The 14,569-nt window shown below is 39.1% G+C and overlaps 1 protein-coding gene across 2 annotated transcripts in view; it reads left to right on the forward strand.

Moving 5' to 3' along the window:
• The first annotated feature begins 296 nt into the window (after nucleotides 1–296).
• Nucleotides 297–14,569, forward strand: part of TRPM3 (transient receptor potential cation channel subfamily M member 3) — a 258,913-nt gene continuing 244,640 nt past the window's right edge. For both annotated transcript variants that reach the window (XM_079331479.1, XM_079331480.1), the window contains exon 1: nucleotides 297–598. In XM_079331479.1, coding sequence (XP_079187605.1) covers nucleotides 509–598 — 90 coding nt within the window. In that variant the 5' untranslated portion in view covers nucleotides 297–508. The remainder of the gene's footprint in view (nucleotides 599–14,569) is intronic.

Raw genomic sequence — 14,569 nt, forward strand, 5'->3', positions numbered from 1 at the left:
TGCAGGTTCCCCTCCCTTGCTTCACTGGAACTGGTTTCCTTGTGCCCTGCTTTCGGCCGGGGAGCGCAGGAGCGGGGCACTGGCGAGCCCGCTGCTCCCGGCGCGGGGGGAGCGGCCGCTCCCGCTGCATCCCGGTATTCCTGCCGCTCTCCGCTGCCGGAGCCGCTGCCCCATCGCTCGGGGATGCGCGGACACTGCCGGCCCCGCCAGGAGCCTGTCGCTGCTGCCGCTGCTGCCGCTGCCGCTGCTCTGCTCTGTGCGGGCGGCTCGGCGGCTGCCGCTGCCCCCCCGCGCCCAGCCCAGCCCAGCCCAGCCCAGCCCAGCCCAGCCGAGCCCAGCCCATCCTAGCCCAGCGCATCCCGACCCAGCCCCGCCGAGCCCAGTCTCTGCCCTGCGGCACCGCGGGCGGGACGCGCCCAGCGTGGGATGCCCGCGCCCCGGAGGGCGGCATCCGCGGTAGGCGCTGTCAGGTCTGCGGCTGAGCTCCCGGTGGGATTTGCGGACAGTCATGAGCCAGACCGAGGCTCCCCGGCCACTCAACTGGACCATCCGGAAGCTGTGCCATGCCGCCTTCCTCCCCTCTGTCAGACTCCTTAAGGTACGCTGGGAGCCCGCTTCGCGTTCGAGAGCCCGTGTCTGCGCTGAGCGCCCGCCTGGGGGGCTGCGGTCGCTGTTGCTGCAAAGTTAATTTAGAAATAGTCCCAACTTTACTATTAATTACCTTACCTGCTACCTTTAAAATCCCTTGTGAGCACCTGAAGGTACCAATATTGTGCGTCTGTACTTTATTCAGTGTGTTTGTCTGCCGATAAAGGTCTGTGAAAGGGCTAAGAAAGGAAGAAAGGGACGGTGGATATCATCTGTGCTTCAGTTTGCTTTGTCTTATCAAGCTGTGAACTTCCAGGGATGAAGAAGGTGTCTGTTTCTAAGGCGTGTTCCTTTGTGAGCAGCCCTCTGCTATCTGTTCTTTGGGTTATCTAGCCCCTAGGCAATACCTGAAGATCCAGTACCACTCTGACCAACTTGTAAGTGGAGCAATATGTGGGTGGAAAAAAATTAAATTGGTTTGCTAAAAGCTGTACATGCGAATTGGATCACTTAAAGACTGGCATTGCAGACAGCATCAGTGAAACTTTCTGATTTTTTTTTTTTTATTTGTTTAAACTAAGTGTCACGGTTTTGAAGGCGCCTTTAAAAGTGTTTTTAAATGGAAATAATTTCTGTTTGAAAAATTATTTGTGATTATGTACTGTGGAGGGCTCTTGTTCTCAGCATGCAAAGTACTATCACTACCATGTGCCTCACTGAAGCCGTTTCAGAGACATTTGCAGCTGGAAAAGAAAATCTCTTAAATCAACTTTTTGGTGAAAAATAGGTTACATTAAATCAGAAAAAAATAGGTTATATTAATCTGATAAATCTTTGTTTTCTTGGAACACCTTATCTGGAGTGTACAATGAAATTTAAAACAATATAGTAATTTCCCTATAAGCTTTGTTTTATAGAATGTTTTATTCATTATAATATTTATTTCATTTCATCATAGTGTTTGATAGTTGGGCTTTGGAATTAATATGCAGCCAGGTAAAGCATGGCTAGTCTGACAGATGTATTAGATGGCAATGTTTGATATAACCATTTGATTTTGTGTGAGTAGCTTGGAAATTAGGTCAGTTCTTACTACTGCAACATGCCTGAGAAGTAGTGTAGTGTATGTCATTGCACTTAGCAGACATATGTTATATGTATAATTATTGTATATATGATTCACAAGTGACCATACTGTGTACCTTAGGAGGTATTTTTCACATCCTCACTGGAAGGGGCTACAGCTGAAAAATATTACTATTTCCAAACCAGATGTATGGCTGCTGGGGGGTAAATTGTGAGCATCTCCAAAGAACAAAAGAAAGATAAAACTTAGATTTCTGAAAAATCACAACATAACTAATACAGAACAAATCCTAAAGTGGTGTTTGTTTTGTAAAGGCTCCCCCCTCCCCAGCCCCAGCAGCACTCATGAGAATATGCAAATTCTACCAGTCCCATGCTTTTAGAATAACATAATTTTGCTGAGGTGTGAGTACTTGGATGTGGGGAGTTTTACTGTCATTCTCAATACCAGTGGATCAGGGGCTGAGAGAGCATAGTCTGCAGTATTTCTTCTTTGGAGGACTAATGTTGCCCCATGTGTATGGTTTCTCTTCATTGCTTATTAAGGATGAACATTGTGATTCATTATTAAAAGAGCCGACTAAAAAGGATTTTCTGAAGCTACAGCTATAACCCATTAGGGAAAGATAGTGACTGGACCCTGCAGAGTTAAAAGGAGCAGGGAAAATAACCAGAGATAAGCAAGCTCTGCAGAGAGGGTGTGCGAGGTGTGGGAAAGACCACAGCAAAGGAGGTGGAACTCTGGCTCCTCTCTCAGCTCATGAGCAGTGCTCATTGACTGGAGAGGGAAATGCATACATCAGCATCTTCAAGGCTCCCCCCAAAAAGCTTAATTTTTTGCTCCTTCTGTTTTTCTTTCATTATATAATGTGTTTAAAGCAAATCACTGACATAAGAACAGGGGCACATTGTCTGAATTCCATCAGCCAACCTGAGGAAATTCTCCTGTCATCAACAAAAGAAGTGTAATAACAGCAGCATTAAATTACCAGAGGATTAGTACAAATATTTTCTCGCATACAAAATACTCTCTTCTATTTCATGTTTTTTTTTCACAAAATAAACTTTTCTTCTTTTTCTAAGCGAAATGTGCTCCTCTAAATCCGAAAACATTGGAAAGAGAAGTTCAATAATCTAAACTAATTATTTTAATTGCTCAATTTCCAATTGGATTAAGTGGTCTAAAGGGCTAATGCAATATTGTTTCTAAGTAGACATTCACTAGACCCTTTCTTATACAGCTTTTCTCTGCAGACAATGCCCTCAATAACAAAATAAACTTTGCAAAGCCTGATATGTTATGGAACACTTTTATTATGCTATGCTTTATTTATCATTGTCAAACTCTATTTCAATGTACATTGTAAATTTAGTTAAACACTATTGTGTCTTTTTCATTTCTGTATTTAATTTAGTCTACCAGAACAAAACTAAATGACCATTAAGTTTCAAAATAAACTTTTTCCTGAACTTGTAAGAATGAGAGATAGCAGAGATTTCCTCATTTACGCACACAAAAATTCACTGTGACATTACCTGACCTCCCTAATAAAGGATATGAACTTTTAAATCATTTCTATGTTTTTTTTGAATGAAAGTTTGAAGTTTGAAGTATCCTATGGATACAATTTTAAATGTAGCATCAGTGCTTTCATGGTGATGGATCTCTAAATAAATATGGCAATCTAGAACTGTATGGAGGTGGGGCTCTTTTTGTTGTCTTGAAATTACTGTTTTTTAGACAGGTACTGAAGGGAGTTATTCATCAGGTAGGTTAAGGTCTTGTTCCACCCTACTGAAAAGGATGAGCAGTGCAACTGACATTGGACAGAGCTCTAGCCACGATGGTCTCATGTAATTTGATAAGCTAGATTTGTAGATCCGTCCAGTTTGCATCCCTTTGCTTTTTTTGGAGGAATGTGTTCTGTTCTACCCACTTCACTAATGCCCCCATGTTTAGGTGTAGTTGTATAATGCTGTCTTCTCAGTTTTTCATTTTCTGACAGGCACATAGAGTACTAGGAGCTGTACTGGAGTACAGATTGAAACAATTTATTGGAGAAGGTTTTTACCACTTGTGTCATCAGCTCATTCTTCACTGTTCCCATTTTTTTCCTCTAATAAGTTACTTCCTGTTGCACATTCCATGCTGGTATTTTTTTGTAGTTGTTTCAATATGCTTAAAACATGCTAACACACTGCCTAATGCCTTCCTGTCTGAAGTAAGGACTAAGAAGTACTTTGAGCACATATGCAGAGAGGGTGGCTTTGTACAAAACTGTCACTCTCCTAAGATAATAAGGTTAGTTTCAAAAAACCCAGACAATTTAGAACAATGTTTTGGGTTCTTAAAAAATGAATGAATGAATGAATGAATGAATGAATGAATGAATGAATGAATGAATGAATGACAGCATGCTAAAGACTTCATTCAGAGGGCACTGTGCCCTAGGAGAGGATGCAGATGTTGTACTTCTGCTTGAAACAGATATAATATATGCCATGTGGTCAAGAAATGGGCAATATGCTGAAGAAAAAAAAAAATAAATGCATAAAAGAGACTGAATAAAAAAAGTCTGCAATGTGCAATAAGTTTTAACACCACAGATTTATAGATGTGCGAGTGTAGAAATAATGTATCAAATGCTTGAAAAGCAACAAATTACCCACTTTTTTTTCATAATAAGACAAGTAAATTCTTTCCTTATGAATCTGGCTTGCATGTCAATAACTAGGCTTGTAAGACAGGAACTTTGGAAAGACTAAAGTAAAGGAAACAGGGTCAATCAGAAGAAACAATGGGGGAAATATTTTGGCTATCTTTCCTCAACATGCAGCTTGGCAAAAATGGCACCTTAACTCTATGAAATAATTAAGAACATTTACCTGACCTGAACAGTAGTCTATCCTAGCTCCTGAATTGGCAGAAGATTAAAGAGATTAGACACTAAATTTCTTACCAAATGAAAATCTGGGTCTTCTTTTTGTGAATTATTTTTATTTAATTGCCCTACCAAGAATGCACAAGGCAACCCAACAGAAAATTAAAAACATGAAAAACAGCAGATTGAAATCAGACAAAGGGTCTTTTGAATGTGACACTACATAGATATGAAATTTTCATTGGGCTCATATATGTGAATAAAAAGGATGGACAGTAGTTCTCCTGTGGCAAGTTTGGTTATGTCCATAAAGAGGTGCCTACAAGAACAAAGACTGGGAAATACCAGGCAGGCTTTGTTAAGGTACATGGTGAAATACCACACTGTTCAATGGCTTACATCAACTAAAATTGCACTGCTGTTTGATTATCAAATATAATTTTATTTCAGGATAATTAAAAAAAAATTGATTTGCTAGATTGGGGGAAGAATGTTGCTTCTCCAGAATGGTAGAAGAGTGAAGTTTGTTCTTTATTAAACAGTAAACTTTTATACTTCTGAAGCCCCTACTGTGAGAAAAAGTGATTGTAAGAGAGAAGAAAGTTGCAGCTTTTATTTCTCAAATGGATTGAGGAATTTTTTGCAAAAGGTTATTACTGATATTTCAGGAGATACATGTTTGATAAAACATTTTTAAAAATGCTTGTAAGGTGGATTTGTGTGCCGTAATAATGAGAGGGTAATGTTAGATTATGTGGTCTTCAGAAACAGAACCATAAGCTTTTTATGCTATTTTACTATCAATGAGAAAATGGGCAAAAATTTAAACACAAAGGCTGTCAAAATGCTGAGGATTTTTTTGCTCTTCTAGCTTATGCTTAATGAATAAGAATTCTGATTATTGTTTTAGTTAGTTTACAATATCCATCCTTCAAACTACAACAAAATGAGAGGACAGGTTTACTAAGTTTTGACTGGAAAACTGAGATTCTTGAAACAGATCCTAATGCATATGATTATCATTCTGTATATGCTGTGAAATATAGATAAGTTTTATGCGTGCATGTAAGTTTTATTCAGAAATAAATTATTTTATAAACTTCTGCTTTCCTGTCAGAAAGAACACAGTTTTATCTATCACCTTTGTTACACATTTTTCATGTTTCTGATACTGATTCACAGGTTTTCTCTGGTGTATTATTTGTCCTTGGAAGAACAAAAGTCCTGTTTCTGTTCTGTGTTCTGTTGCTTGTGCCATCAGTTTCCCCATTTAAAGATGGCAGGAAGGAGACATGGGGCAAGGGCATTGCTGTGTCTTTGCAGTCTTCCACTTTAATGTAAAAAAATTCATTTTACACCCCGAATCAGGGGAGCAATGGGTGTTGCAATGTAATAACTTCACAGCACCTTTGCAGAAGTGTGTTTGCATTACTCTGCTCACCTGTCAGCTGTACCTCTAGTACATAGTCACATTCTATAACAGAGAACTGGCACAATGGGGGTGACATTTCACAGCTGAGGTTGAAGTGATAATATGCCTTTTGGAGGCTGCACATTCTCAAAAACTGCTTATTTCTTGAAGTCATGCTTCTCATCAGCAGTAAGTTGAGCTGATCCCTTTAATGTGGCTACTGGGCATGTTCATGGGTAAGGATTTTCTGACAGATTATGCCAGTTCATTTCTGAAAGGAAATTAAATGTGGAAGTCGATAATTATTTTTCCATTTTATATAAAGCAATCTCTGGTTAATTCTTTGGTGCAGTGTACATTTTTTATGTGATCCAGGGCAAATCAGAGCTTGTTCACTGTTTGCCTTATTGGCTGAATCTTTTCCATGAATATGACTTGGGCTGATGCCCACTGACTTGGAAGAGATGTAGCACCAAGTTAGTTTCCACAACAAGGGATACACTACCAATTAAGAAAAAATGGAGTAAGGGATAAAAACAAAGAGTGTAGTGGGGGAAGTCATGTTTCCATGGAAAAAGCTGCATGGAAGAGGTAGACACATCAGTGCCATTTTGATGTCAGGGACTCTAGTCTACTAATGTCATGTAAAGGGAAAAAGTAGTTTTGATTTTCAAGTTGGAAAGAGCTCTGTTAATGCAAAGTTTCTTATTTTAAACCAGAAAAATCTTAGGGAATGAAACCAAATTATCTTTCTTTCTAGGTATGTCAGCACCATGTGAATTTTTTTTTTTTTACATGAACAAGTGATAGAAAAGGTAATGTTAAATTTTCAGTCTTGATGCAGCAGCTACAGTAGAAAAATACTTAGCTGTTTAAAATAAGGAATCTGCAACTGCTACAGTTTTTTATTCTCATGAACCTCAATATTATTCTCAGTGTTTTCCCTTAACCTAGCTTTCATTAGTGTCTCTACATTCATCTTATATAGTGCAGTGAGATTTTGCCTTCCTCTGTGTCACATGGCCAAGGGGTTAGAGTGATGAAGATTGTGTTTCAGAGAAGTACTCTAGGATTTAATTATTTTTTTCCTGCACACAGAAGGTTTTGACTTGATCTCTGCTTCTCAAGAGGTTCAGCCTCTTCAGATACGTGTATTTACAAGAGGTGGCAAATGGCACCATTTCCCACTGGTCTTTAATGGATAACACATGAAACATTTTATTAAACTGGCTTATCAGAAGCAAGATTTCTAATTTGTGACTACATAAGAGATGATTTACAGTCCAGTTCCAGAGAAATAAAATATTTTTAAAGTATTCTTGATGTATCTTAATAGAAGAAAAAAAGCTAAAATCACTTGCTCTGAGCACAGTATTGTTTTAAAATAATTGTAAAATGCTACTAAATGTAGAAATCATACAATCAAGGGTTCACAGGTGCAATATGTTAGAAGAATCTTGTCCTAAGAGCATAAGATTTTACTGTTCTGCTACACTGTTCCTTATGTTTGAGAGGGTTCCAAGTGAAAAATTTAGGGCACAAGACTATAAAGTGAAGCTGAGTGGTTTTATTCCACCTGAATTGATAACAAGACTATGCTGCAGTGTAAAAAGAAATGCCTTTGGGGCACTCTGGAAATTTATGTCAAAGCTGGTAATAAAGCATGAAATAAAATCACTTCATCAAAAATATCTTTGATCCCCCAAGTAATATGATGACATGAAACAGTCTGACAAAGTGTTTTTAAGAGTGTAAAGGAAGTTACTGAAGAAAATACCAGGATTCGATTATGTAATTGGAACAATCACCAGGCGGACTTTTCATTAGTAAGAAGGTGATTGAGTGAAACACTGTTTTACTTTTACCTTTGTCCTCACCTGTTGCTCGTAAATGCAGACAGAAGAGATAGCAACTTACTGAGCCATCATAATTAAGGATTTAGGGAGGATCTATAATTTTGTTTCAGAAGGATGCCCTTTTATTAACTGACTGTTGTATTGAACTGGTGTGGCATGTTGCCACTGGGTCTGTTATAATGAAATATCACAACTGTTTTGTAGTCAATGGCTGGATGTTCAACTTTACATGTAGCTAAGAAGAGAGACCAAAGCACCTGGATAAATTATTTTCAGGGTAACCTGAGGACCTTTAGGACTGACTTTTCTGTGATTGTATGTAGTATTTTCTTAGTGCTCTGAATAGCAGAAGTGATTTTCCAAATACCATATTCAACTTTTCTGTTCAGTACTTCAAATTATTAGATAGTGTCTTATGCAGGAGATGAACAGGTTTGATGAACAGTGTTTTTTTGTGGTTGCAAATTGCACACTCTTACATTAAAATTGTGAATATCTGCACAACCCTGACATAATACTACAGCTTTTCTCGGTTTTTGTCCCTACCCTTCTGCCCAATGCCTTACTGGCCCTTTTCCTGCACTGCATTACTCAAAGAATTTTCCAGATATTTATCTTCTTAGCCCGTGTTCACAGAAACAGTAGTGGTGTCAGGTTGTGATTCCAGTAATGGTGACAATGAAATTGCAACTCGGCATCCAGCTTGCCTAAGCCAGCCAAGGCAGAGGTCAACTCTCTCTGGCTGAAGGATGGGGTAGATCAGGTATGAAGATTGCCCAAAATGCTTGTTAAGACAAGCAGAGCAGTAGTTAGAGGAATCCCTTTGGGTTTGGATGTTATGGCTTTAATTTTGGCTGTCCTTGATACTGCTGGCTGCAAAGTGATACTTCTTGGAAGCCATGTACCTTTTTAAATTATTCAGTTCAAATCTAAACTTGTCTTAAATAAGAATATGGTGTCAATTTTTTTAGAGGTCCTACACTTACTTTCTGTGATACCAGGATAAATTGAGATATGCTGTGAAAGGAGATCTGCTTATTCTACTCTGCCACTAGAACTGCTTCAACATGCATGATTTCTTACAGGTGTTTTTCTAAGCTCCTAAAACCATAACTCCCACAGGCAATCTTTTCAGTGACCCTATCTGTGTTTCTGAGGTGTCTGCCTTGATCTTTCTTGCTGCACTTAAATTCTATGATTTCTTGTTTTGCCCACTGTAAGCAGAGGGGACAGATGTAGCAGCTTTTTCTTCTGAAAAATTCACGTGTGGTGTTTGGAAATTGGCTGGTTTAATAGATCCATGACTTATGGTTCTTTGTTATCTTCCAATAAAGATTATTAGATTATTTATTCCACTACGTCCTCCACAGAAGAGGCTGAGAGTCCCCTGTGGCTCATCTTTTTCTCTCTTTCTCTAGATGCCAGGTATCTTACTGAAAAGAGCAGCATGGGCATGTGAGACTCCTGCTCAGTCTTCCATTCTAATCCCAGCTCTATAAACTGGGGAAGGGTTCATGAGGAAACAGAAGGTATCACAACCCTCCTTCATTCCAGTGTCCTGAAGAGACTGAATAACACTTCTGTTAAATTGCCTATATTTTCCTGATTTAAGTGACTTTACAAGAACATGAGTTGACTAGCAACTATGACTTCAGGGAGAGTTTTGGGAGAGCCAGTCACTTTCTATTTGCACAGCAGAAATATTCTTGTTTCTTCATGTAGCAATAATACAGGTTCTTTCTAATGGCCACATTAGCAAAGAAATTTTGAAAATTAGTGTGGGGGACAATCAGCAGCACACTGATTATTAGGACACTGAATTTAAAGCATATGTGCTATTTTTATTGCATACAAATGAGTAAATTTAATATGTATGTGTATTTCTCTGGAATAGAAAGGTGATTTTGAGCCTTCAAACACAATTAGAGGGGAGGGGGGAGAATTAAAAAATGTTTTCAGAGATATCCTAGTGGGAAATTAAATGTGATAAGCTTATTTTATCTTGATACATGCTGTTACTTAAGAATAATTTAAATATAAAAATCTGATCTATCAAGACAAAAATATCCTGTGCAGTTCCTTATTAATGGTAACTGTGGGATCTTTAGCTTATCCAGGATGGGAATAGTGAATTGCTCAGAGAGCTGATTCCTCTTAGAATCTGGTAACTGCTATTACTAACATATGAAATATAGGGATGAGGTTATTTTCTTTCTGTTACTTTTATTTCATAAGTAGTGCAAATTTTCAGTTTTATTTAACATTCAAATATTCTTTACTAAAGCATCCCATGATAAAATGGTTGTCTGTAGAGTTAGAGCAATGACAAGAACTACTCTTCACTCAATATTGTAGTCTGCCACAAATGTGAATATAATAGGAACTCTTTAACCAAGTACTGAAATGAGCAAATAGATTGCACAAAATAACCTGAAAAATTTAGCATTTCAGCACCATGAGATATGTTAGCACAGTTAGTTTCAATTAATTTATTTCTAACTCATCTGAAATCCAGTTATATCAATGGAGCCACACCCATTTTTAGGGTGGTGTAACCCTTATTTGCCAGATAGCAGAGCTTGAAGCTTGAATAGGAAGCAGTTCAGTAGTCCAGGATATGTGTAAAGCACATTATGTTATTTTGGTTCATGACTGACTGTATGTTCAGCTTTTCTCTGCTGCAAATGCTTGTGTGGATAACCAATGCTGCAATTTTCTATATCAAATCTCATGCACACTCCTCTGAAAATAAATGAGAAGGGCAAACAGCTGAAGCAAACTACTTAATATTAACTAAATATGAGTATCTGCAGAGAAGTGTATGGAATTATTTGTTAATTAAATTGATTAGAAGCATAAGATAGAAAAAAATTCTTTTTCATTTTCTTTGGGCAGAAAGTTCACTATCCATGGCAATTGTAGCCCTTGGTCATAGATGTGATCAGAAGATGAGATTTTATCATAGGAAAACCACATCAAGTGATGGAGTGCTGGCTGCTGGTGCTTTGGAAATGCATAGTGGAGTATACTCCTTCAGCTTGTGGTGTGGAACACAATTTATTCAGTATCAGTGGGATCACTTGATGTGATGTTGCTTCAAGCATTGGTGACTAGATTCTTTGTGACAGTCATCCCAAGCCTAATTCTACTCTTAGCACATGGTAGTAAATGCTCATTTGAAACTCTGGGGTCATTTCATGTCAGGAAGGATTTCTCTCCAGTGGTGGTTTAAGCTGGGCTGGCGTGACTGTTGACCCTAGTTCACACTTTCTTCTTTAGCCTTGGACAAAATGAAGTTAATACTGCTACACAGTGTGAACTAAGACAGCATGTGTCTTTTCTGCCATAGCATTTTTATCATAATGCAGTTGAATACAATGAATGTGTATGAATAGTGTAGAAAAGATTTCTGCCAGTGAAAAATTCCACTTTGGAAGCATGTATTGTGTATCATCATGAATAAGGCTACCATTGATATCCTCAAAGTTGCTTTACAGTGCCTTATTTTTGTGTGCTTGGGATTAATATCCCTTGAATGTAGACTGATTTTGTGAAAGCTGCTGATTCATCACATTCTGGAAGTAAAGTCCCAATGAGCAATAACAGCCTGTTACCTTGTTTCCTAAAGCTGAAGAAATCAAAATTGCTGAGATAAGGAACTTTTAATGGGTCTGTATCAAAACCATTCCACTAAAATTTAAGGTCTTTTTGGGTCTCTTGTTCTGTGCTTCCATGAAGCAATAGGCCGTGCTTCTGCATTTTGCATTTGGTACGTTTCTCAAAAACTCAAATCTACTGTCATTAAAACACTTGTTTCCTGCTGTGGGGACTTTCAGCTTTTCACTGGGAGGCCACAGGCAACAAAATACAATGCACTTGTTTCAGTGTTAATGTAAAAGAAGCCAGAAAAGTTTCAGTAAGGGATGAGATCCTGATAACTCATTTGTGTAGTTGACATGTGATCTGAGTACACATTAGACTTAAAGCAGTGATTATTAATATATCCCATCATTTTGGATAACATACATATTAGCAGATCTCTGTTCGTACTGCTTAGGTTTTTTAATTCCATTCGTAGAAGTGGCTTGTTTTAAAAATTGAAGTAGGTTGACAACAAAAATATTGACAAGACTTTATAAATAAAATAAAGCAGATGAAAATAGAAAAGTTAAAATTTAAGAAATGTTTTTGGATTTCATGCACAAAATAAAAAACAGATGCATTTTAGAGTGTTTTATTACTAATATCAGTTTGTTGCAGAAAGTTTACCTAATCAGTTTAATCCTTTCACCAGCTGCTGTTTGCTCTCTGCTTCCCGATCTCATTCCAGGCTGAGCAGATTAATAATTCCTGATTTGAGCTAAAATTAGTTAGCTCATCCATATATTCTAGGAATCATAAAATTACAGAATATCTGGGATTGGAAGGGACCCATAAGGACCATAGGACCATTGACTCTAAAACTCTAAGTCAATGCAGAACTTTTAAGACTAAATAATATAACTTAATCAGTCTGTCCTTGAACTTTGATAGACTTGGTACCCTGACTGCTTCCCTGTGCAGCATGATCCCAGTGACATCCACCCTGTGGCTAAAGAGCCTATTCCTAATGTCCAATCTGTACTCCCTCTGAGGAAGCTTCAAGCCCTTTTCTTGTGTCCTGTCCCTATTTACCAGAGAGGGGATGAGCCATTCTTCCTCTGCTGCCCTCCTTGAGGTAGCTGTAGGCTGTAATGGGGTCACCCCTCAGCCGTTCTTCCTCGAGCCAAACAAACCAAGTAACCTTATCTGCTCTTTCTCATTGTCTGCAGGGATCTTGCCAGATCTCTTGCTGTGGGGGTGCTCTGCACCCTCTCATCCCCAGTTAGTACGTACAACCAGGATAATAATGTCTCAGAGGCAGAATCCAGGACTTGCTCTTGTTCAAGTTAACTTGGTTGCCCAGCTCTCCAGTCTGTCCAAAGCTCTCTCTAAGGCCCCTCTATCCTCAAGGGAATTCACAGTTCTTCCTAGTTTAGTACAGTCAGCAAAACGACTGAATTTACATCTGGATGCTGCATGCAGATCATTTATGCAAACATTAAAACATTACTTGACTTCCCACTTGCTATTTTATTTTCAGTACTTGACATAGTGGTGGAAACTGGAGTTCATGGTGAAAAGCAAGGTTGAAGAGGAGGCAGCAGCATGCTGTTTTAGCAGAGGACCAGTTGCATCCTGCCCTCTGTTAGAGCTGTGGGCAGCAGGGGTCAAGGAAAGTGGTTGAATCTCAAAGGTTTTATTACTCAAGGGCACTATGAAGTAATCCCGTCTGTCTATTTGTGAGGATGTATCTGAGTGCTGTGTCCAGTTATGGGGTCCGCAGAACTGGAGGCATATGGACTTCCTGAAGCAGAATCTGGTGGAGACCACTGAATTTGTCAGAGAATTTCACACAGGACGTGCAAAAAAGCACTTGGTTTGTTCAACTATAGGAAAGGAATGTAGAGGAGAAATCATATTTCTGCCTTTATATACCTAGAAAGAGAGTCCAGTGGAGATGAAACCAGAGGATGCTGTGTCAGGACAGAAGTAATGGAAACAACTTGTTATCACAAGCATGTGTAAGCACTGAAACAGGTTTTGTGGACCTGAGCACCCTGATCTATCTGGAGAAACCTTGTGATTTGTGCCTTCCTGATTTGATTTTTCACTCAAACGTTTTTTGAGTTTTCAGATGGAGCAAAGTCTCTTAATCTTCATAGAAAAATGTCTTGGTGTCTGTTCTGTTTTAAAATGTGGACAAAGATATATTTTTAAACACTTAAGTAGTGCAGAACAGCACTGCAACTGCAAGGCTGTTATCATAGAAGCTTCTTGAATTCAGGAGTTGTCAGAAGAATCTTCTGAAGTTACTCTCAGTACTTGGTGGCAGCAGATACATCAAGGGGGAAAGGTGACAAACTTTGTATGTATTCTGTAGATGTGAAGCAGAGTGGTTTCTAGGTACACATTGCATTGCAGTTATGTTCTGGAGTTGTTTTTGCAAAAGTGGCTTTGCAGCTGAGTGTCTCACAAATTTGTTGGGATGGCTGATTGTGTCATGACTGAGGAAACTGATAAGCAGCAACTGGCAGCTTTTGCAAAGTTCAGAGAGCTGCTGTGTCTCTGACTCTTACACGTGCTAGCAGTTGAGCTAGCAATTTTTATCAGCCTCATGCTGTCAAGTTGTTTGTTTTCTGTGACCTACTTCATTTCAATTTGAATATTTACTTGTTTTACACAGCTATGCACAGTGAGGCTATCCATCATTTCTTTGGCAGGACTTCTTTTGGTTCTTTATGAATAGGTCTAAGGCACCACTCACAGCTACAGTGGAGGAAGCATCCCCAAGGATCCTGAGGCAGGGTTTTCTCTTCAGGCTCTATCTATTTCCTCCCCAGAGAGAAGCACAAGGATCCCTACTGTCAGTTAACCACAAGGTTGTGCTTCTCCAGTCATGGCTGCAAGGGTGTTAGGAAAATGGTTTGCAGGATGGTGAAGAGAAAAGGCTCTGGGGTCTCGCGTTTTAGATCTTCTTTGGATGTCTCTGCTGTCTGCCACAGAGACAGTGGCTGATGCTGGTTGATGTGGAACACAACTGGGTGGAAACTGAAAGGCCACAAAGCTCTGAGAGGTGACTCTGACAGAGGGCTCAGGCTCTGGGTTGTCCCCAGTCATCTCAATATGAATGGTCTCATTCCAGCCCTGAGCTGTGGTGGGCTTGC

This window comes from Erithacus rubecula (genome assembly GCF_903797595.1).
Source record: "Erithacus rubecula genome assembly, contig: SUPER_Z_unloc_4, whole genome shotgun sequence".
Classification (NCBI taxonomy): Eukaryota; Metazoa; Chordata; class Aves; order Passeriformes; family Muscicapidae; genus Erithacus; species Erithacus rubecula.